The sequence below is a fragment of the Ictalurus furcatus genome, chromosome 10 (genome assembly GCF_023375685.1).
Source record: "Ictalurus furcatus strain D&B chromosome 10, Billie_1.0, whole genome shotgun sequence".
NCBI classification, from domain to species: Eukaryota; Metazoa; Chordata; class Actinopteri; order Siluriformes; family Ictaluridae; genus Ictalurus; species Ictalurus furcatus.
Window position 1 is genome coordinate 6,743,689 of NC_071264.1, and position 22,696 is coordinate 6,766,384.

A 22,696-nucleotide genomic window follows, 5' to 3' on the forward strand; every position below is an offset into this window, starting at 1 on the left:
TCGTCCTTTAACATCTTCTGAAAAAATGAAACAGAAATCATAGCAATGATGCTTTAATAGAAAATCCAAGCATACAAAGGGTTTTCCCTCATTAAATTAGTCATTTTCAAAGAACTGTACCAATCCAAAAAAAACAACAACCAAAAAACAGTAAAACCCTGGACCATGGAGCAGGTTAACCCTGATGTTCACAATGAAACTGTTATGAGAGACAGGTCTGGAATGTCATCAGCATTCTTGAGGCCCATACCCCTCCCAGACCTCCTTATAAACTGGTCCACATAAACTCAATCCATAGTTGTGAAGACAGCTCACTTGCTGGGAGTGGGAGGAAGATAAACAGGTTTGAGTAATCCATCCATCCATCCATCTTCTATACCTCTTATTCCTCAGGGAACCTGGAGTCTATCCCAGGGAGCATTGGGCACAAGGCGTGGTACACCCTGGACAGGGTGCCAATCCATCACAGGGCACAATCACATACACACTCACACACCCACTCATATATTACGGACACTTTAGACATGCCAATCAGCCTACCATGCATGTCTTTGGACTGGGGAAGGAAACCCCCACAGCACAGGGAGAACATGCAAACTCTGCACACACAGGGCAGCGGGAATCGAACCCCCAACCCTGGAGGTGTGAGGCGGACCTGCTGAGTAATAATGGATGCAATTCTGTATGATGATTATGGACACTCTATGTGGTAAGAGACTGGATTCACTTGTAGAAGTGTTTTTAAAGGGCCACTGAATCTTGGACTTGTCGTATGGGAGTCTCAAGTCTCGTATGGGAGTGGTTGGAATCTTAGGACTGTGGCGTGAGGAGGTGTGGGAAGAGGGAAAAAGGCGGCAGGCTTTAGAGAAAGAGTTGGTGAGAACTTTGTTGTTGAATCCTTGTGAAACTGGTAGATCAGTTCTGAGCGTCGTGGTATGGGTAGAGGTTCCTAGGGGAAGATGGTGAGATGTTCTAGTTTGTGCACAAGCTGAGCATTCTTTGTCAAAATCCATCACATTGCTCTTCATGGAGGACCATCAGAATCTGTTGGTTGCCAGGGTGACAGTAAATTGTTCATACAACGTACCGCAAGGTGTTGCAGTGGGTAGCGTTGCTACCCTGGTGCTCCTGGGTTAGGTTACTGATGTTTTGCATGTCAGAACCATGTCATGAACCAGGTGGGGGGTTTCCTCCCATCTCCCTAAAACATGGCGTTAAGATGACTGGCTACGCTAAATTGGCCCTAGGTGTGAATGCGTGTGTGAATTTGTGCATGGTGCCTTTCAATGGAAGCTTGAACACACTGTGGAACACACTGACCAGGAAAAAGTAGATAGTGAGGATAAATAAATGAATAATATTTGACATTAAAACATCTGTATAATCAAACGACATCTCATTACATACACAGTACCAAATTGCAAGAGAATGAAATTTCCTGTTCTTTATGCAGCTTACATTGTGGACTAGGCAAAGCTTCTGAATCCTTTCTCTCTTATGTAATGTGTTTCTAGAAATTTGATAAAGCGTGCTTAGTAGCCTTTACAAAAGCTGACGCACAGCAGTTTTGCACAGCAGTTTTTGACCTATACAATAGCCCAGTGAACAGCCTGGATTTGTCTGGGTTTGGCCAAGCATGAAGGATAGTTCAGTCACAGGTTATTAGTTATGTAAACCACTTTGCTCTGAACACATGGTGAGCGCAAAGGGATTGTTCCAAATCAGTCAGCATTGTACATGTTGCCTATAAAAGATGTGCTCAGCCATAGCTCTGGTTTCAACTTGGAGCACATTTTCAAACTATAGGCATTAAAGGCTCGAGGGAACAATTAACAAATCAGGAGGATTTACACAGAATTTGGGAAACCGCCTCGATGGATTCAGACCAAATAGATGGCGGCAATCTGAGCCATGGCAAAAAGAACGGTGTAAGGGTAAGTGGGAAACATGTAGCCTCTTCGGATTGGGATACAAGAAGGTTTGATTTGCCTATAGTCCAGACTAACTTATCTGCTCCAAGTCCCACTGACAACTCCACTATAATTTCGATTGGCCCACACTACTGGCCCACTGTCTCCACTGCAGCGCAGCCCGAGGACTTCGCTTGTACTGATGAATGGAATAGAGAAGGCAACCCAGACAACCTACCTCCAGGAGCAGGTGTTTCTAGCGTTTCTAAACAAACAATGGAGGAACTGAAAAGCCTGCTGAGAGAGCGAGATGAAGACCAATTAGTTCGTCATCGCTGCCACATGCCTGGACAGAGAATCGACTGTAAACCAGATGACATACCAACTAAGTCCTTCACAACCTTCAAGCCCACTCTAGGGAGTAGTAGAACAAGAGATAATGCTTCATCTGGTCGGGAATCTGGTGGTTCTTCGAAGACAGGTGGGCATACAAATAGTCCCACCGGTTTTACGTCACCCACCAGTGAAAGACCATACTGGGTCGACCCTGGGACATCACCGACAGGTTAGTGTCCCTTTTGGAGTTCACTACCTCTGCTCTTATAGTGTCTGGTAAACTGTGAACGGATATTAACGAATAATTCGAATTTCCGTACGCTCTGTAGATAACAAGAAGAATCCCGACACAGAATACCACGGATCCCAAAACTTCATTTCAGAGGTTGAACACATAAAGCAGCAGATCAACCGTGAGAATATAGGCTTTGTTCGCTTTGAAGCCACCGATCTCCATGGTGTATCTAGATCCAAGACTGTCCCTGCTTCCTTATTTCATGTAAATACTTATCTATCTTCATCCAGCTATGATTCTTTTCTTTTTTGATTGAATAAACCTTAATAAGCATTGATGACATTAAAATGATCATCAAAATATTCCGTTGTAAAAATGTATAGTATTGATTATTACTTTTCATTGGCATCACAGGAAAAAGCAGTTTATGGTGTGCCCATGCCTAGAAGCTACCTGGAGCTGACACTGAGCCCCAAGGAAAATGAGGTTGATCATCCAGTTGCTGCCAGTTTCAACAATGATATTCTTCTGATCCCTGATCTCTCCACCTTCCGGGTCCTTCCTTGGGCTGAGCAGACTGCTCGTATCATTTGCGATCCTTGTACCATCACAGGGATCCCTCTGCGTACATCTCCTCGCTTTATTGCTAAGCTGATGCTGGGTCAGCTTCAAGCCATGGGATTCTCCATCCATTCTTCTTTCACATATGAATGCTGCATCTTTGGAGTGCCGGAGCGGATGGGCTCCAAGGTCATATTTTTCCCTGCTACTACTCTACTGAGTAATCACGACATGCCTTTCTTACAGCAACTGGTGAGAGGGATGTACCACATGGGCATCAGCGTGGATAGCTTTGCATCTGCCAGTGGTCCAGGACAAATGGAGATCTGCTTCAAGCCTGCATTTGGGATTGAAACCGCCGACGGTGCCTTCACCTTTCGTACTGGAGTTAAAGAATTGGCCAGAAAGTGTAACTACATTGCCACCTTCCTTACTGATGAGACCATCTACAATTCTGGCTGCCTGTCCCACAGCCTATGGGATGCCAATGGCAGGAGAAATCTTTTCCATTCAGGCACTAGCGAGATGTCCGAGATTGGCAAGAAATGGCTTGGAGGTCTTCTCCACCACTCACCAGCTCTAAGCTGCCTAATGGCTCCAGGGATAGGCTACCAGACTCAAATTTCCAAAGGCAAGTGTTCAAAGAGCAAATTCTATGCCACGTGTGGCTGCAACGACAACAGTTGTGCTTTTAACGTGAAGCTTCACTCTGGGCAGGAGACCCACATTGAGAACAAGCTTGGCTCAGCAATGGCAAACCCTTACATAGTCTTGGCAGCTACCATCGCAGCTGGATTGGATGGTATCAAGCATAACCTCTGCGCAGAACAGTTCCTTAACAGAGCTCCAGTGCAGCAAAAACAGTTTCCCATACCTGTTAAACTGGAGGACGCCTTAGTGGCCCTGGCAGAAGACAGTGTGATTCGTGGGGCGCTGGGTGAGCCATTTGTGCGTTATTTCATTGCCATGAAACGCCTAGAGATTGAGACACAGGAGACTGATACAGACAGGAACAAAACCCTGGAATACTTCATCTAGAGATCATTTTCATGTGATGAACTGGTTTCCCTGTCGGAAGTCAGGTAGAATATAATGAGGTAAAAATCATGTATTACTTCTGAGGAACGTAAAGGGTTAGGGGTGATGGAGGGGTAGTTTTGTCGTAATGCACTTGTCATAATCCACACCTAGAGTATATAGGTCTTGCGACTGTGACTACCAAGACACCGGAAAACACTATTGTTATCTTTGAAATGCGCCATCGTTTAATTCGAACAAAAGCCCATGAAGAGCCTTTATATAAAATGGGAGAAAAAAAACATACCCCCAAGTTAAATTCTTACCTTAACGACAACACAAAACTTTATAATAGTATTTATTTTCACCGAACCCTAGGCCCAGGCTCCACCACTCAGTGAGATATTCCAAATAAATGCTTTTACTTTCAGCACACATATAAAGACGTTTCACTGTGCTTTCATCCTGCACGCATATTTATGTCCGTTACACATTACAGGACAACCTTCTAAACACTTTAACCTTTTTAATCTTAAACCATAAGACAAAAATATACCTCCTTCCTGACAGGTTGCCTTTAACTGAATTACTCTGAATGAATCTACTGGGTGAACTGGCTAAGCAAGAAGTCATTTTATTAAGGACATTTTTCCCCGAGGACCATTTTCTGAAGATATAAAGATATAAAACGCAGCAGTGACCGATTCTTGATTTCTGATCCGAAGCTGTATATAACTCCGCATAGAGCAAAATAACTGGGAATGCAACAGATGGAAGTTGATCACTGTTTTTATTGCCAAAACAAAGCATTACGAACTACAGAAGGAGAGTTGTATGGTGATGGCGTTCACAAACGTGGTGGTTGTTATTATCATAATGTTTTTGGATTAAATGAATATTTAACCACTTCCTTGACTTTTGTTACAACAGAGTCTGATATTAGAGTTCTAGTCTGATCTAATAAAATCTACCCAAACGCATTTCTGAAAGCGCTCATGCACATAGAACATAGACTATGTTGATTTATAAGCCACCTCTATGAAAAATGACAAACTAACAAGGTTAACTTGATGCCAATATTCTTTTATTTTGGCCAATAAGTTATCGATTGATAAACCACTTCTGTGGTCAAATTTTTCAAATATTATCAAGCACTATACGTTTTTTGCGATATCAATATCTAAATCATCCACTGGAAGTAACAGCCTCTTGTTTTACTTCTTGGTGGGCGTTGGGGACCTCATGAATCTGGGAGGAGTGGGGGACTTGGCACTCCTAGGTGGGGTGGGGGATTTGGGAGTCGGGGTAGGGGACTTTGCGGCTTGAGGTGGAGTTGGGGATTTAACAGACGGGGCTGGGGTAGGGGTCTTCACGGATGGTGCAGGAGTCTGGGGCTTTGAGGAGGGTGGTGCGGAGGACTTGGGTGCTGTGGTGGGTCTCGCCATCTGTCCCAACTTGGGTTCATGGATCTCCTCGCCCAGCTTGTACACACTGACGGTGATCTCCACAAACTCGCCGCCATACTTGTTCCGCACGTTGATGCTGTACTTGCCTGAATCATCCACCGTAACGGATTTGATGGTGAGGCTGGCAAACTTGCCGCTCTCGAAAGTGATCTGGTTGTGGTCGTCAGACACAACTTCCTGTTCGTTCTTGAACCAGGTGACCTCGGGCTTGGGGTCACCCCACACTGTACATGTCAAATTCAGGGTCTGAAAAGTTGAGAGGTCAGAAAGATATATTGTGAGGGCTGCGTGCGACATCTTTTGTTTACTTTAAACTTTATTAAGAACCCAAATGATGAAATAAACACAAAACGTGATAGAATTCTTTAAGCCTGGGATTAGTTTTACTTTCCGATTAAAGTACAGGCCAGCTAAATATTACCTTGTACTCCATAATCGTGACGACGTCTGGCAGTCCACCCATTACTCTGCCACGGTCTACAGAGGACGAGAGCAGACATTTTAGCATATGCATTCAGCTACATGCCTTACTCAGTGTCAAAACTGCATTGATCATTACATAAAAAAAAACGTGAGATATTATTAAAGCACTGAATTGAAAAGACTGTAGAGTTGTACAACTACTACATGATAATAGTTTTGTTGTTCTGAGTTGCTCTCACTTTTCTCTGCAAATGCTGCGGCCCTGTAAAAAAGAAGCACGACTCGTTAGCAAAAACTGTTCGGTAAATATCAGTAAAAACGTATGTTATTGCTGCGTATTACTGTTTCACTTACTTGAGTCGTTGGAATTCAGCATAAGCATCATTGTATGCTGTTTTGATAAGAAGAAGAAGAAAACAAAAGACACTAATATAACAATAAATCTTTTCTGCGTGAATATGTAATAATAAGGCAAATGAACAAAATAAGCGATACCCAGATAACACAACACGACACCATATTAAACCGAGGAGATGGGAATAAAGCCCATGTAGGCATTCAAATAGGCATACATAGTCATTTTAAGTCATTAAATTAACAATGCATGACTTGCCTTGTCCAGAGAGGTCAAAGGATCGGGTGTAGGCAGTTTTGCCATCGTGAATCTCAATGGTGTACTGGCCCTTCTCCCTATCAGTAGGCTCACAGATCTGCATCCAGGCCATTTCGGACGTGCCTCCGATCCTCATCCTCTCCGAAGAGGCGATTTTACTTTCCCTAAAACACGAAAAACAAGACTCAACACTACGATCCTAAAACTCGGGCATCGACAGTCATGGCTTATATTATGATCGGGGATTATATTTGCTCGATGCACTCAGTTGAATTGAACTGGGTTAACTGCGGGTATGAGCGTGCACTGAGGATCCTTGTAAAACTCTCGGATTAACACAAAACGTGAGTACTTGTGGAACCAGCTGGTCTTCATTTCCTCCGTGTAGTATTTCATATAGCACTGCAGTCTGATGCCCTCTGGTGTGCACTGCAACATCAGTTCAGAGGCAGAGGAGCCTGCAACAACCAGGAACCGTATTTAGAAGCCCGACCCAGGTTTATACTCGAGTATATTCTCATTCTCCATACTCATGCTCATTCAGTAAGGAAGTGTGCAACAGCACAGCGATACCGAGAGTAGATTTCCTTTTCGGCACAAAACATTCTCAATGGCTTTAAAATGACATTTCCACAATACTAAAGTTCTATAGCTCCAAATATGGCTTTGTGTATATATATATATATAAAAATAATAATAAGATTACAGATTAATGCAAGTAAATGAAATAAAAATGAATTAAAATAGGATAAAGGCTTGGTTCTAATAGGCTTCCTTAACGATTAGTACAGACGTGCGAGTAAAAGCTTTCGAATGCAGTCAGTGTACCAGAAATGTGGGCGATGGCGCTGATGATATCCTCAAATACTACACGGAGAAAGAAAAAAAGAAAAGAAAAGGTGATTAGATTATCCAGTGAAATACGACAGAAAATGCTAAGTAAGTGAAAACAGTGAACATACTGTATATGATAAAAGCATTACCTTGGCCAGAAATGTCATAAACAGAAGTATCCTTTCCACGATCATCGCTCAGCACTGCTTTGTAAATGCCCTGGTCTTTTCTGGAAAACTGTAAGATGGATTACAGTTATGTTCAAGCTTTAAGCTAAAACATTAGAAATTATATATATATATATATATATATATATATATATATATATATATACACACGGATAACATTCAGGGAAAAAAAAAGAAGTTGAGTTCGTTACCAAGGGGATAGGAAGCGCGCAGGATCCGGACATTGGGTTGGGTGCGACATCGAGAGTGATTTCTTCGTCTTCTTTAAACCAGGTGAACGTGGTGTCTTTCCTCACGTTGGCCAGCTAGAACACGATCGCATAACATTCTTTGAGACCTCCGGTGCAGCACAGTATTCAAGACGGTGATGACGGTCACTCTTTACATTTATGCCACCGTGTATAGGCTTCAAATAATGTTCATATAACACAGATTATTAGGTATGCTTGCTGTATGAGGTAGGTGGTCCTCTGCTGAACGTTTTTAATTTACCTTGCATACAAGCTTAACAGTGCACTCGTCATCCACATGGAAAGACAGGTACTCCGAGAAATGTGGACCTGAGTAAGAGAAAGAGTGTTCAATATGCATTCAATAGGAATGTTCCGCTATTACACAACTCGGTAGTTCTCATCGTGCATGGCGATAAACTGCAGAGTGGGGTGTGTTTACTGTACGCATCGTTTATAACCTTGTTTCCTGAGGTGTTCTTTTCGCTGAAATTCAGCCTCCTTCAGTGCAGTCTTGAAGACTGAAACCAAACAAACCAAAACAGTGTCACTCACTTAAACTGACGAGACCAAGAACGCAGTCGTAGCTGGACAATGCCATGTCTCACCATCTCCCACAAGCACCAGGGAGCTTTGGTTCTTGGCTTTTCCGTCATGGATCTGAAGGGTATACGTGCCCTCGTTGGCTCTGGTGAAGTGCTCAATTACCATCTGAATAACTCCAGTGGAAGCATTGTGGCTAATCTTTTGACCCTAAACTCACACACACACACACACACACACACACACATAATAGCACTTAAAACATAATGAGACATTTGAGAAGGCACTGAACCAAGAGTTTGATCAGTGTTGAAGGATACCGCCGTTAGTACATGTTTATGTAGTGAATATGCGCTTTGTTCTTTTCAAGTAACACTCAGTCACAGTGAGGGGGTCATGGTCATGCGCGGGACGTGCTCTCTACCTCAGAACTAGTGATCTCCTTATCGTTAACGATGAACCTGTAGGACGCAGCAGAGGACAGCTTCTTGGCCTGCAGCCAGAAACGCACATGACCCTTCTCGAGAACTTCGTAGTTCAGCTCTGTCTTCAGGGGAACAACTGAAATCCCAAAGAAAACAAACAAGTCTTTGTGTGTACAAAGTAGGTGCTGTAAGTGGGGGAAAAACAACAACAACAACAACAACAACAACAACAACAACAACAAATAAAACAGATATCTGTACTAACTTGGATGTCTGATGTTGTAGCTGAGGTCGAGCATTTTATTGAGTTCTAAAAAGGAGAGAATAAATCAGATTTAGAGGGACATTATACAAATCTGAACTGGGGGAAAACCAAGTCCTCAATTGGACCTCCGTCACATACCCTCCTCCTTGAGGCTGTAACTAGAGGATACTCCTTCTGTATCCGTCACAGCCACTGAGTAGAGACCCAGGTCGTCCTTCTCAGGGTTGATAAACGTCAGCTTGGAGCTGCAGGCAATACAGTTACACGGTTAGTTCTTACACCAGTAAGACCTGGATGCTTAATATAGTTAAGATGCGTAGCGCAACACACGTTCTTCCGACAGCTGAGGCGGTGACTCTCTTGGATTCGGCGATTTCTTTGTAGGACTTGGACCAAACAAACTTGGAGTGCTCAGATGTCTCGCAAGCCTCGAAGGACAAGAAGATATCTCCAGTCTCCTCATCCACACCACAGACGATCTCCTTCGTACCTTAGAAACAGTCGCACACGGCGAATAAAATATATTTCATGGACTAGTACGCATCATGAACGAACGATGAACTTGAGCGTTAAAAAAAACCCCTAAAACTATAATGAGTGAATTTGCTTTTAAACAATAGAAAGGCAAAGTTACCTGGCAGAGCTTTAACACACACAGACTCAGACACATCTGAGGCCCTTCCTTTACCCGAGGCATTCGCGGCACATACTTTAAACACATACGAAGCTCCTGTCTCCAGACCGGTCACCTACATGACAAAACATAGCCGACATATAGGGCTGTATTTAGAGTTCGTGAATCACAAGACACGACTCCAATTCCAAACAAACGCTGGGACGCTGTGCAGAAAGTAAACCCGTATGTTATTCACGACAGAACGTAGAAAAAATGTTTAAACTGAGGACATGTAAAAAAAAATTATGCAAATTTTGAATTTGATGGCCGCGACACGTCTCAAAAAAAGTTGGGACAGGGGCAACAAAAGGCTGGAAAAGTAAGTGTTAGTAAAAAGAAACAGCTGGAGGAACATTTCGCAGCTAATTAGGTTAACTGGCAACAGGTCAGTAAGATGATTGGGTATAAAAAGAGTATCTTAGAGAGGCGGAGTCTCTCAGAAGTAAACATGGGATGGAATCTGGATGGAAGCATGTGTTGCTCTAAAACCAGTATATACCTTTCAGCATTGATGTCGCCTTTCCAGATGTGCAAGCCGCCCATTACATATGCACTAATGCACCATCAGAGACGCAAGCTTATGAACTGGGTTTGTGCGTCAATTGACACAAGGGGAAATTTATTTATACATTTATTTTGCTAAAGTGGGTGTGTACCTATATTTTCCATTTTTTTTAATGACCTGTTTACCCTCTGAGGTTGCCAGATTTTTCCTTATTAGTGCATGAATGTTTCACTTGTGCATACGACACTACCTTTAAACCTTGCCTTGAAGAACACATACCATGCAAGGGGAGGAATAAAGCAAGGTTTATATAAGGGAAACGAGAGCCTAAAGATGTATACTGGGAATAGATTGAGGTTGATGAACCGTGAGTCGTGGTAATTTGTCATCTTTGCAAGTTTGTCTCAAGCTGGAATCCACCCACAATAAGTGGCTGCCAGCCGAGAAAATAGCACTGGTTTATATATATCGGATCCTAATAATAACAGAGAAGCAGGCGGACCAAAATGAGTCCAAATAAAAACACTGACTCCTAACAACTATGATGATGACGATGTAGAAAATGTGAAGCTTACGGATGGGTTAAATAAACAAACCAACAAATAAATAAATTAAACTGTGGCTGCTGTTGGGAGCTGCAGCAGAGTCACGAATAATTCATACAATTATTTATTCCATAAGTTCATTTTTAGTTGTCCGTTACCGTCAAGTAACAACGGTTCACAGCCTCAGCATTGACTGCCACAAAGTCAGAGGATCCCTTCTTGGCCATTTCCAGAAAGTAACCCGTGATAGGACTGGCCCCAGTGTAGACTGGAGCCTTCCACCGCACCAGGAGCGAATCATCTCGCACCTCCCAGAAACTGATGTCATATGCAGGGCCTGAAGGTGTGAAACAGTGTAAGGAAACACCTAAGGAGGAAACTAACCTGTTCTAACTGGTAGCTGATATTCTAAACCAATAACATTTTTTTATAAAGATGCTCTTTTACTTAAAAGTCACAGTCGAGCCTGTAAAAAAAAAAAAAAAACAAGAAAAAAATGAATGAATGCTACGCGTGCTTTTGCTCATCGCCGGGATAACGACAAATATTCAAATCGTTGTGTTGCTTTATTACTCGAGTACTTTACCATTACTGTACTATTATTACCAGTCTTCAATCATTTACTCTCAATATGTGGATATGTCTGTCCGTATTCTGATTGGATAGGCCACGGATACTCACCAGGCTCAGGCATGGTCCAGGCCTCACAGGCGAATGGCACGCTGGGCTCAGACGCCAGACCGACACCGGCCATGTTGCCAGCTTGAACTTTAAACTCGTAGAAGTTTCCAGCGATCAGATTCTCCACCTGTGTGTCGAGTGAAACAGAAGCATATTCACAGAGATGCATTGCGCACAGTGTATATACGCTATCAATCTTCTAGTAGCCATGCTTTGACTGGATATCAGCTAACCACACCGTGAAAATATCTACGCCTGAGACGACATCTTCCGAATATGCTTTATAATATGTAAGAACTGCTTACCTTATAAACCCTGCTAGTGGCAGGTCTTGAGCTGACCTCCTTCCACAGCACAGAGTCCGCTTCCCGTTTGTCCAGGAAGTAGGACGTGATCCTGCTTCCACCGGTGTGTTTAGGGCGTTTCCAGGCGAGGGTCATGGAGGCTCCGTCGCAGCTGAGCAGAGTGATGGCGTATGGGGCAGAGGGAACCGCTGAAAAGCAACGAGACCGAGTTAAGCGACGGGACGCATGTCTGTTACGTGATTGGACTGCTGGATCAGAACCTTGAACCACAACAAGGCGCTTGATTCTAGATAGCATTCAAGGGTACAAGCATGGACTTGAGTCCACATCCACACCTTAAAACCGTGAGTGAATCATGTCAGTGGAGAGACAGTCGATAATAATCGATCAATAAATAAAAACGTGGGGTTATTAAATGGTAAAGAAAAACTGACTGGAGAGTGAGTTTAGTTGTGCTGTTGAGGAACGCATATAAAACTCACATACCATAGTCCACGCCTCTCTCTGTGTGAGACAACAGAAGAATCGATCGAATTCATCTCTTATTCCACAACAGCAGAGTTTGCATTGAGATTGATACAGGAATCTGTGTTAATACAGTTGCGCTCATAAATTTACACACCCCTTGCAGAATCTGCTAAATGTTAACAATTGTTTTTAAAAATAAGAAGGATCGTTCACATCACATTTATTTATTTATTTATTTTAATTGAGTTCTACCCTGAAGAAGCTATTTCACATAACAGATGTTTACATCTAGTCCACGAGACAAGATAATAGCTGAATTTTCACACGTGAACCAGTTCAAAAGTTTACACACGCTTGATTCTTAATCCCGTGTGTCGTTACCTGGATGATCCAGGATTGTTTTAATGTTTTGTGAGAGTTGTTCACGAGTCCCTTGTTTGTCCTGAGCAGTTAAACTGCCCACTGTTCTTCAGAAAAATCCTCCAGGTCCTGCACATTCTTTACTTTTCCAGCATCTTCTCCATATTTAACCCCTTTCTAACTATCGCTATATGATGTCGAGATCTGTCTTTTCACACTGAGGACGACTGAGGGACTCGTACACGACTATTACAAAAGGTGCAAACGTTCACTGATGCTCAAGAAGGCGACACGATACATTAAGAACCGGGGGAGTGTAAACTTTTGAACAGGATGATCGGTGTAAACTCTTATAATTTTTCCATTTAGCACTACCCTTAAGAAGCTACATAAGATATCTACATGTGTCCCAGAAGACAAAATAATTTAAAATTAAAGAATTTACACCAATCATACTGTCTCACTTATTATTATTATTATTATTTATATTTTTTTAAATTATGAACATTTTGCAGATTCGGCAGGGGGGGGGGGTATGTACATTTATGAGTACAACTGTACATACATACATACATACATACAAACAGTATATAATAACAAACCGCCATCGATAATTTAATAATCCACATGAAAACATCTGCTTTACTGTTTTTTTTTGCATATATTTGCATTGGGTACAACTTAACCAGTAGCAAATGTACATAAAAGAAGAATATAACCCAAAGAAATCTGGCTACATGCTTACCGAGAGCAGCGTCAATGAAGAGTGGAGCGGACTCCTGAGACTCTTCACTCAGACCATAGGCATTCACTGCCTGGACACGGAATATATACGTATCACCAGGAGTCAGGCCATGGACCACAAACCTGTCCAGATACATATTTAGCCTTAGTTTACCCTTTTAAAGAAGCGAGGCGTGTCAGAAAAACAAATCCGCGCGCGTGTGTGTGTGTGTGTGTATAAAGATATTACCTGGTGTGCTTGTAGGGTCTGTGATTGCAGGGCGCCCAAGTCTTGGAGCCGACAACACAGCAATCCACATAATAACCCATGAGGTTTTTGCCCTGTTTGGGCGGATCCCACTGCACAAACGCAGATGTTTTGGTGTTTCTAGAAGCGAAGACCTTACCCGGAGCCGAGGGAACTCCTGCAGGAAAACGACACATGAGAATAATACCAGCGGAATCATGAAGAAAAAAACCCCCCAGATCAAAGCAATGTTAATTATACTCCTGCTTTGATACTGGGATGTCTGGGAAGCTGCGTGTTTGAATGCGTCCCGTGATACTTGACTTTCCTTCTTTCCGAAGAAAACGGTGACACGAGACAGATTGAAATGCAAAGCAGTATTATAACGCACACCTTCTCACATGGTGACTGCAGAAGCCTTTAGAGGAGGCTGTGCCGTTGAGGTGAGGTGTTCTCAAACCGGAAAACACTGACATGCTTTGTGTTTGAGTGACGCAGCCTGAACGTACGATTTTCATGCGGTTTTCACGTTAAAATTCAAATCAGTGTGAAACTGGCTTCAGCTGGTGGTGGTGGTGGTGGTGGTGGTGCAGGTGGGGGTGTGTGTGTGACATGGCTACATGGTTATATTGGTCAAAATACAACTATAGTGAGCGTCTGTCCTCTTCATGATATGTTCATAACCAAAACGTGGTGATTCATACATACCGGTGCTTGGAGCGCAGCCTGAAAAATATGTCATGAGACAAGTTTATCAAAGAAGCTCTTGAAGACGAATCACAGAAATTTCATCTGTGGTTAGAAACGTAAAGAAAGCCGTCGAAATGTGGCTGGGTTTTACGTAGTAATGTAATAAACCTTCCAAAATATTAACGCTTTCTCCATCTTAACTTGACTTTTGTCTCAGGACGGTGTTTACGATTAAGGAAAAGCCGCTTACCGTGAGCGTCTGCCTTCTGGATGAGAGCCGAGGGCTCTGATGGTTCGCTCGGGCCGTACTTGTTGACTGTGATAACGCGGAAACGGTACGCTTTCGTGGCCTCCAGATCGTAAAGAGGGTAACGTGGCGAGCGTATTTGTACGCCCGTGTTGACTCTCTGCCACGAGTTACTGTCACCCAGCGACTGAGGGACAAGCGCAAAGTCAGCCAGGGCAAAGAGCAGGTCAGGGAAGAAAATGATTCCTGCAGGCTGTTTCAGTGCTTTAGAAATGCTAAGACACTAGCATGCTATTAATATAGAATAACTGCTGACTCAAACATGAATATACATAGAACAGCTCTAAGGTCTTAGAATCATATCAGTTATTAAAGAGTTGAAAGAAGCAGTCTTCCTGTTAGAACACTTCCTCGATTCGGCGATTAGTGTTTTTTTTATGGGAACCGAGTTCGACTCGTTCGTTTACTGCACGAGCCCCGTTTAACAGCCTGAAAAGCTAAACAACCGCAGACGTACGGTACACACACTCACACACCTTCTCAACGAGGTACCACACAGTTGCCCGTCCTCGGGGAATGGGTGGCTTCCAGCTCAGAACAATATACGTGTGATTTATTTCAGTAGCATGCACGTCTGTCGGGGGCTCCGGCAACGTAATGTACGCTAAATAAGAACAGATCAGGGATTGATTTGGAAATATAACTTCATACAGTTTACTACATTTATTATTTTTTTTGCAATGATTCTTATTGGACAAGGTAAATATTTGGTTTAGATTACTCTTCAATTGTATTTGGAGAAGATAAAAAAAAAACCCCAACTAAACAGTTAAATATACACTACCGGTCATTCTTTATTTTTGATTATTTCCCGACATTTTAGAAGAATAATAAAGTCATCAAAAGTCACAATTGGAACTATGGGAATTGTGTTGTGATGAAAATAAATAAATAAAGAAAGAAAGATAATGTAATATTTTAGCATCTTCAAATTGTTATATCACAGCAAACCAGTGACTACATTTCCCATACTGCACTGCGGCCTACAAACATGGCCGCCATGGACTGCAATTCCCAGAACACACACACACACACACACACACACACACACACACACACACACACACACTCATTCCAATCACACACACCTGCATCCAATTCACAGCACTCACAACCACGCTATAAAAGAGACTTTGTGAACACTATGACTTCGCGAAGTATTACGCTCAGTCTAGCCTTATCTCATGGTTGCGTTTCTGGTTATGGACTTTGTTTACGGCGATTCTCTGTTCTGCCTAGGTTTCCATGTTTCACTGATCGTTTGACCCTAGCCTGCCTTGCACTGTGTTTCCTACTTGATCCTTTGTACTTCGTATTGATTTATTAATCTGCCATACCTGCGCTTGCTTCCGTCTCAGCCTCCGTCACATGACACAAAGTAGACCCACTTTTTTGCCTAGAATTTCCAGAAATGTATTCTTGGCATTTTCTCGAGGAATCTCCCTGAGATGCTTTTTAAACAGTATTACAGGACTTCCCACCTACGCTGGACTCTTATCGGCTGCTTTTCGGAATATTTCGCTCCGAGTCGTGCATTTAGAACAATATATTATTTTTGTAAATAAAATGTTCGTTTTCTAATGAAAGAAACGAGTATGTTGGCGATTCAATTTTTGTCTACGACACACCGATTTCAAACATTTAATCTCACACCTTCAGATCAAAAGGTTTCTAACATCATGAGAAACATTTCCAGTCGAGTGTCCACAAACTTTTGACCGGGAGTGTATAAAACTTTTCTAAGCAATAAAATGTTTGCATAGATCACCGAATTTGTCTTATTCCAATGAATACGACGGTATTCAAATCAAAATATCAACAAATAGATTAGGCAATTAAAGCAAATGCCACCAAGCGTTTACCTTGTCGTAAAAATGATGACATTTAAAACAAAAAAAATAAATCGATTAAAGTTCACCAAAGATATTAGCTAGATGATCACACTCAATTTTAGGAAAGCGTTTATTGTGAGGATGAACTTTTCCGTGAGCTGACACAAGACGTGGGGAATGTTAATGACGGTTAAACTGATTGAGGTTTAGTTTTTAAATGAATAATTAATTGCGAGACCAGCCAAAACCTACTGACATATGAAAAAGACCCACTGTAAACTATATTTAAAAAAAAAATTTCTTCAAATGCTTCTTTGATAAATAGGATATTATTGAGTATACATAACCTTATCTCTAATGCTTCATATAGTCGTCATTAACGCGTGCGATTTCAACACTGTACTGTATGTGAACTCGACGGTAAGAATGTATTTCATCATCATGGTGTCGAATGAATTACTCGAAGTAACGTGCGATTAATAAAAGAATATAGAATTTAAACCAAGGATCTTCAGTGATTAAGGTACAATAGGTACTGACTGCTCTTTATGCTGTATGGATGAGATGTTCCAGGTTAAGATGACTCGTTTAAGACAGCGTGATACAACAGACTGGATGAGCATGCAGTTCAGTCGATGAAAAAGATTCAATGATGTATGAGGATTAGTCTTTTTTTTTTTTTTTATGCTAGGACAAATGTGACATTAGTGTTTGTTTGAAATGAGTTAGTTGAGATTAGCATATCATAAAGGTACCTCCTTGCAGTTCCTCCTGTCGAATTGCAATATCATACTTCCCCTGGATTTTAATCACTGTTGTGACAGTAAAGATAACTCGGTTCATTTATCCAGGAGGGTAATTTTTACATATTTAATCACGTAAACACAAATATAATACAGCTCGGAATATCATGACGTGTGATAGCAGTGTGCGAGGTGTAAATGTAAAAATGCAATCATGTGTTTTTAACCCGGTATCAATGAGGATTCGGTGAATACTGACGACTTGTAGCTCTGGTATTCAGAGACGATTCTGTCGGAAAGTGAAGTCCTGGACTTTAATATCTACAAGCCACACGCTCCTTTTGCTCCAGTCCTTACCCCTAACACGCTGAACCGAAACGATGTGGGCAGATCGAAACCCTGCTGGATCGTTGTCGTAAGTCAAGCCCTACCTTCCACGTCACTTTCCACGTCGGCAGCGGTCACTCCAGAGGACATCCTGGAGGGCAGGCTGATACCCGCGCTGTTCACAGCCCGGACCCGGAAGTGATAGGAATCCCCCTCGGTGAGCCCATCCACAGGAAGCTTGCACACCTTAACAGGAGTGCTGTTGCACTGGACCCAGTCCTTAGTTCCAGACTTGCGTCTGGTGAGGATGACAGGAAATGCCATATTAAAATATATATATATAAATATAAATAAATAATAATAATAAAATCATACTTATAGCAATATCTTATATTAACTTGCCACCAATGAAAACACAATGTGCTAACCTATCCACAAAGTAACCAGTGATAAGTGGCTCATTAGTGGTGTTGGGAGGCTTCCAGGAGACGAGGACATAATCCTTATTGGCATCAGAGACTGTGACGTCCATGGGAGCTCCTGGGGCTCCGGCTACTGTGGGCGCGGCATCTGTAAACACAAACAGAAAAAGAAAAAATAGAAAAGATCTCTCTTTTTTTTTCTTTTCTTTTCTTCAGATGCTTCTTTGATAAGAAGGATATTATTAAGTATATTAAGTATAAATAACCTTGTCTCTAATGGTTAATGTAGTGGTCATGGATTCGGTGAAGTAATGCATAAATACATAAGCATATAGCTAATGTTGATACAACAGAGCATCCTGGATATTATCAATGATTATCAACGGGCTAACAATATACTAGATAGAAAGTTGTGACTCTCCCAGGACGTCTCTGTGATGCTGAATAGAATGTGTTGAAGTTGCTGTTTATAAATGTACAAGTATTTCTAGACTTATAACAGTCTTTCGAAGTTCAAAGAAACTGTGTTTCAACATCGTCATTCAGTGGAGCTTTTATTTTCTTCGTTTCAAGCTACTGTTGCCCGTGAACTTTACTAAAGTGATGACGTATAACAAACTAAAAGACAACTAAAAAGGTGCACGTCTGTAACAAACCCTTGACAAACAGGTAGGCGCTGTGTTCGGTGGTTCCATCCTTGGTCCAGATGCGCAGCGTGTACAGACCCTCATCATCCTTGTTCAGGTGAGGCAGAGTCAGCTTGGCAGCCCCACCACCGACATACATCTCAGCCCATCTGGATGGTGTCAGCAGAGTATCTAGATGTGCGTACACACACCCGGTTAGGCGAGGCAGACCCTCACAACAGATCTGAGGGGATTTATCTTACAGGCACGGTGGGAAAAAAAAAAACCTAACAGATTTGAGGTAAGTTCAACGTACTTACCATCTCTATACCACATAACCTCTGGTGGCAGATTAGGAAGGTCAGGTACCACCACCATGTTCGCCACCAGAGTCAACGACTCGCCCTCCGTTCCAAACGTCACTCCAAAACTCTCGAGCAGGGTCACTTCCAGCTTGCTACGCTGGATATCAAAAGGCAAGGGTGCTAGGGAGGATTAAACAGAAAATACAAAATACAAAAAAAGTTTGATTCCAGGGTTACTGCGGTTGAATACGGTTCGTCTGGAAAACTGAAGCCGTCAGAGATGTCTTAAACATTAGTTAATAATAATGTCGTTAGCTATAGTTAAGTAAAAACACTGCTTTAATATTCTGGGAAATGCGTTGTAGTACAGGGTACAGCCTTAATCCTGTTTCATGTCATGGATACGCAGTATCCATCCATCCATCTACTACCACTTACTCCTTCTTCAGGAAGAAGGGGGAACCTGGAGCCTATCCCAGGGAGCATCAGGCACAAGGCGGGGTACACCCTGGACAGGGTCCATCGCAGGGCACACTCACACACCCATTCATACACTACAGACACTTTAGACTTTAGACACGCCAATCAGCCTACCATGCATGTCTTTGGACTGGGGAAGGAAACCCCCAGCACGGGGAGAGTATGCAAACTCCGCACACACCCGGCGGGAATCGAACCCCCGACCCTGGAGGTGTGAGGCTAAAAACTACGCCACGTGCTAACCACTACGCCACCGTGCTATATGCTATATACTATACACGCGCACGGTGGCGTAGTGGTTACATAAAAAGTAAATGCTATTATGCCAACGTTCTTGTTGCGATGTTGCATTTACTGCACATATTACTTTGGTCATATGTATTACACGGAAAGATTTTGTAACTGAACATTATATTGAAGAAATCATTATTTAAAGCAAGTGCATTTCCTATATGTGCAAGCATCCAGGTCTTGAAGTGGGGTCTTTAAAAAAAAAACACCCAAACATTTTTATTGGGTTACTGTTTGTTTAGAGTTTGGCATGTTCAATACAGCAACCGTGAACACTAGACTTACCTCATAATGGTATCGTACGTTGGTATTGGAGCGTTTTGTTTTTTATTGTAAGTATGGGTAAACGAGCACAGTATCGGACCGATACCCAATAACCAGTATCAGTATCAATGCATCTGATTTAAATAAAGTGAGGATAAATATAGATGACAAGCCATTCGATGTTTGCCAGGCTCTTAGAGTGAAAACTAGCATCAGCTGCAAACAAAGCATATTTTCCATGACTTATCTAGACCTTATAATGGGACACAGGGTGACAGAGGATGTTATTTGTAGCTAATGAGGCTCTTCAGATCTGGGTGTTAGCCAGAACTTCTCACCTTGGCCTGGAAGATAAGAGCTCTCTGCAGCCCCAGATGGTCCTGCGTGAAAGAATAACAAACCAGTCAGCAACAGTAATGCAGACAGAAGAAAAGTGACACGAGGACAAGAGGTTAAAAAGGGGCGAAGAGGAGAAAATCTTACTTCTCACACAGACGGTGGCCTTAGAGATGGCCTTTCCCTGAGAGCTGGTAGCCACAGCGCTGTACACAGCAGAATCAGCTATTGTGCATCTAAAAAGGAAAGGATGAATGCCTATTAAATGACACAAGAACTTACAAACAAGTGTCTTAAACAGGATATATCGACCAACATTGAATGAAAGACTCAGTCTTTCATTGTCAGGCTATTTAAAAATATTGTACACACATTTAAGTAAGATACTTAAGTAGTGGTGTAACTTTACGATTCGATTCATGATCCTGGGTTTAGGATTTTGATTCGATTCAGATTCTAAGAATATTTTGAACAAAATTCGAATGAAGCAATATGAATACTGAAAAGACTTCTGAATCGTAAACGACACAAAACAAGGCGCATTTTTTTTGTTTGTGTAATCCGTAATAAGTCGAAAATCGCTCCAGACAGAGGATTAACATTATTAACAAGAGTACTACAGGTACACGATATCTTAAAATGAAATGAAATAATTCTCCCCAAAATTTTAATAAACTTATGGGAACTATCGACTGAAACATAACAAGCTCCGCAGCAGAAATAGAGCTCCAAAGTCGGCTAAAATGCCCGGTTTCTTGTTTGAAAACTACAAAAGAGTTCTTTTTAACCGTAATAACATGGCCGTGTGACCGTAGGACGTATAATGCGTGTTGGTCATTGCCGTGTGGAGCTGTTCGGGTATCGGACTTCACAAGTGCAAATCTCGCAGACTCTCCACGAAAGAACGCGATCACGTGACCAGCATGCCCTCTCTATATTTACCTCTATGGGTTGCACAGCTGTAACTGTTAAACAGTGCAACTGCATTAACGGCATAATTACTAGAATGCTGAATTCCACCATTATGTAAATCGCACATTTTCACGATGCACGCAATCACGTTTTTGCATTACGATGCATCGTGTCGTGATGTATTGTTACACCCCTATATTTAAGTGATTCACTCATACGTCTTTCTTAGAACCGACAAACATCAAATTGGTAATGTGATAAATATACTGATTTTGTATGCACCAATATTCATTACATGCCATTTTAATTGTATAGCGTTGTCACAAAGCAGCTTTACAGATATCCCGGTGTAGATTTATACTGAGAGTCGTAACGAGCAAGCCGGAGGCTACAGTGGAAAGGAAAGGAAACCCATCCGCTTTTTGGGTGGCCATGTATAGTGGGATTATAAATCATTACGCTTCCACAAACATCCAGGTTAGATTATCCACTGAAACAGGGAAAGATTTAGCCGTAAACTGCTTTTGGGAAATGCAAACTTTGGGACCGTCCACAACAATAAAACATATTGTAAAGCTGACCCGTCTATAACGTTCTCGAAAATGCTCTAAACTGTCTATTCCATTTGTTCTACAACCTTGCAAAGAACAAAGTCAGAAAACAAAGTCTAACAAACAGTTAGAAGAAATTCCTTCCCTAATCCGTACGTCTTTGGAATAATCTCCGACGGCGTTCGAGTACCGTTGCCTAGGTGCAAGGGTACAACACGGTACAGAACATGATCCCCCGCAGCTAGAGCACACTGGACTGGGAGAGTGATCTTAAAAATGCAGTGCTGGTCTTGAAGGAGAGGCCAGGGTGTGAGAATAGAAAGAAGAAATGTGACCTTCAGTCTGCGCTGCCTATTTTAAAGTCTCTCAGCTGCCTCGGCACCAAAAACCGACAGTTTCCTTGATCACCAGGCAACTCTTCCTCCAATTTCCAGTCGTTTTTGGGTTGTTTTGGGAAGACTGAGGGAAATAGCGCTTTAGAAACAAATCGCTTTTTTTGAACTTGAAAGAGCATTCGCTTGACTGGTGACACGGCCAGAGAGAGTCTCACTACTGTCACTTTGGAGTGGACGGGACTCAGATGTCAGGCATTCCGGCATTAAATGACACACAGCTCAGCAGTAAGGAACGAACAGCTGAGGTGTCTTGTAGATGAGGGAAGGTCCAATCTGAGACCAAATAAGAAACTTTCACTGTGACAGGGACGCCATTCACTCGCTCTGGCTAAAGCAGAGTGCGAGTGCAAGTTCGAGTCTATGCACTTTGAGAGCTTGTAGTGAAGGTCCAGTCTTTTCTCGGCTTCGGTTCTACATGTTTGATGGCCAATTTTTTTTGGAACTGCCTTTTGATTAGCCAGGCTTTTGGAGTTTGTGTCTTATGAAGCTCTTGAATGGTTTTTACATTTATGGCATTTGGCAGACACCCTCATCCAGGGGCGACTGACATTTTTGTATATAAATGAGCAGTTGAGGGTTTAGGCCCTTGCTGAAGGGCCCAGCAGTGGCAACTTGGTGGTGCTGGGATTTCGAACTCACGATCTTCCAATCAGAAGTCC

The 22,696-nt window shown here is 42.3% G+C and overlaps 2 protein-coding genes across 3 annotated transcripts in view; one reads left to right on the plus strand and one right to left on the minus strand.

Annotated features, from left to right (window-relative positions):
- Positions 1-4,870, plus strand: lgsn (lengsin, lens protein with glutamine synthetase domain). The gene is made up of 3 exons (XM_053634937.1): positions 1-2,475; positions 2,576-2,745; positions 2,896-4,870. Exons 1-3 carry the CDS (start codon positions 1,875-1,877, stop codon positions 4,078-4,080), a joined length of 1,956 nt encoding a protein of 651 aa, XP_053490912.1. The 5' UTR covers positions 1-1,874; the 3' UTR covers positions 4,081-4,870.
- The window catches only part of myom2a (myomesin 2a), a 24,279-nt gene continuing 6,413 nt past the window's right edge, over positions 4,831-22,696 (minus strand). Inside the window, exons 7-37 of one of the 2 annotated variants that reach the window (XM_053634924.1) lie at positions 20,327-20,415; positions 20,182-20,223; positions 18,824-18,988; positions 18,534-18,695; positions 17,884-18,025; positions 17,560-17,753; positions 17,141-17,197; positions 15,030-15,157; positions 14,497-14,680; positions 13,560-13,734; positions 13,332-13,453; positions 11,759-11,946; positions 11,454-11,580; positions 10,931-11,109; positions 9,681-9,795; positions 9,377-9,536; positions 9,185-9,291; positions 9,047-9,091; positions 8,781-8,917; positions 8,422-8,566; positions 8,275-8,334; positions 8,076-8,143; positions 7,775-7,888; positions 7,545-7,632; positions 7,390-7,428; positions 6,914-7,019; positions 6,562-6,725; positions 6,303-6,339; positions 6,188-6,210; positions 5,947-6,002; positions 4,831-5,771 (exon numbers count right to left, since the gene is read on the minus strand). In XM_053634924.1, coding sequence (XP_053490899.1) covers positions 5,274-5,771; positions 5,947-6,002; positions 6,188-6,210; positions 6,303-6,339; positions 6,562-6,725; positions 6,914-7,019; positions 7,390-7,428; positions 7,545-7,632; positions 7,775-7,888; positions 8,076-8,143; positions 8,275-8,334; positions 8,422-8,566; positions 8,781-8,917; positions 9,047-9,091; positions 9,185-9,291; positions 9,377-9,536; positions 9,681-9,795; positions 10,931-11,109; positions 11,454-11,580; positions 11,759-11,946; positions 13,332-13,453; positions 13,560-13,734; positions 14,497-14,680; positions 15,030-15,157; positions 17,141-17,197; positions 17,560-17,753; positions 17,884-18,025; positions 18,534-18,695; positions 18,824-18,988; positions 20,182-20,223; positions 20,327-20,415 — 3,916 coding nt within the window. In that variant the 3' untranslated portion in view covers positions 4,831-5,273. The remainder of the gene's footprint in view (positions 5,772-5,946; positions 6,003-6,187; positions 6,211-6,302; positions 6,340-6,561; positions 6,726-6,913; positions 7,020-7,389; positions 7,429-7,544; positions 7,633-7,774; positions 7,889-8,075; positions 8,144-8,274; positions 8,335-8,421; positions 8,567-8,780; positions 8,918-9,046; positions 9,092-9,184; positions 9,292-9,376; positions 9,537-9,680; positions 9,796-10,930; positions 11,110-11,453; positions 11,581-11,758; positions 11,947-13,331; positions 13,454-13,559; positions 13,735-14,496; positions 14,681-15,029; positions 15,158-17,140; positions 17,198-17,559; positions 17,754-17,883; positions 18,026-18,533; positions 18,696-18,823; positions 18,989-20,181; positions 20,224-20,326; positions 20,416-22,696) is intronic. The other variant, XM_053634925.1, reaches the window with a different exon arrangement.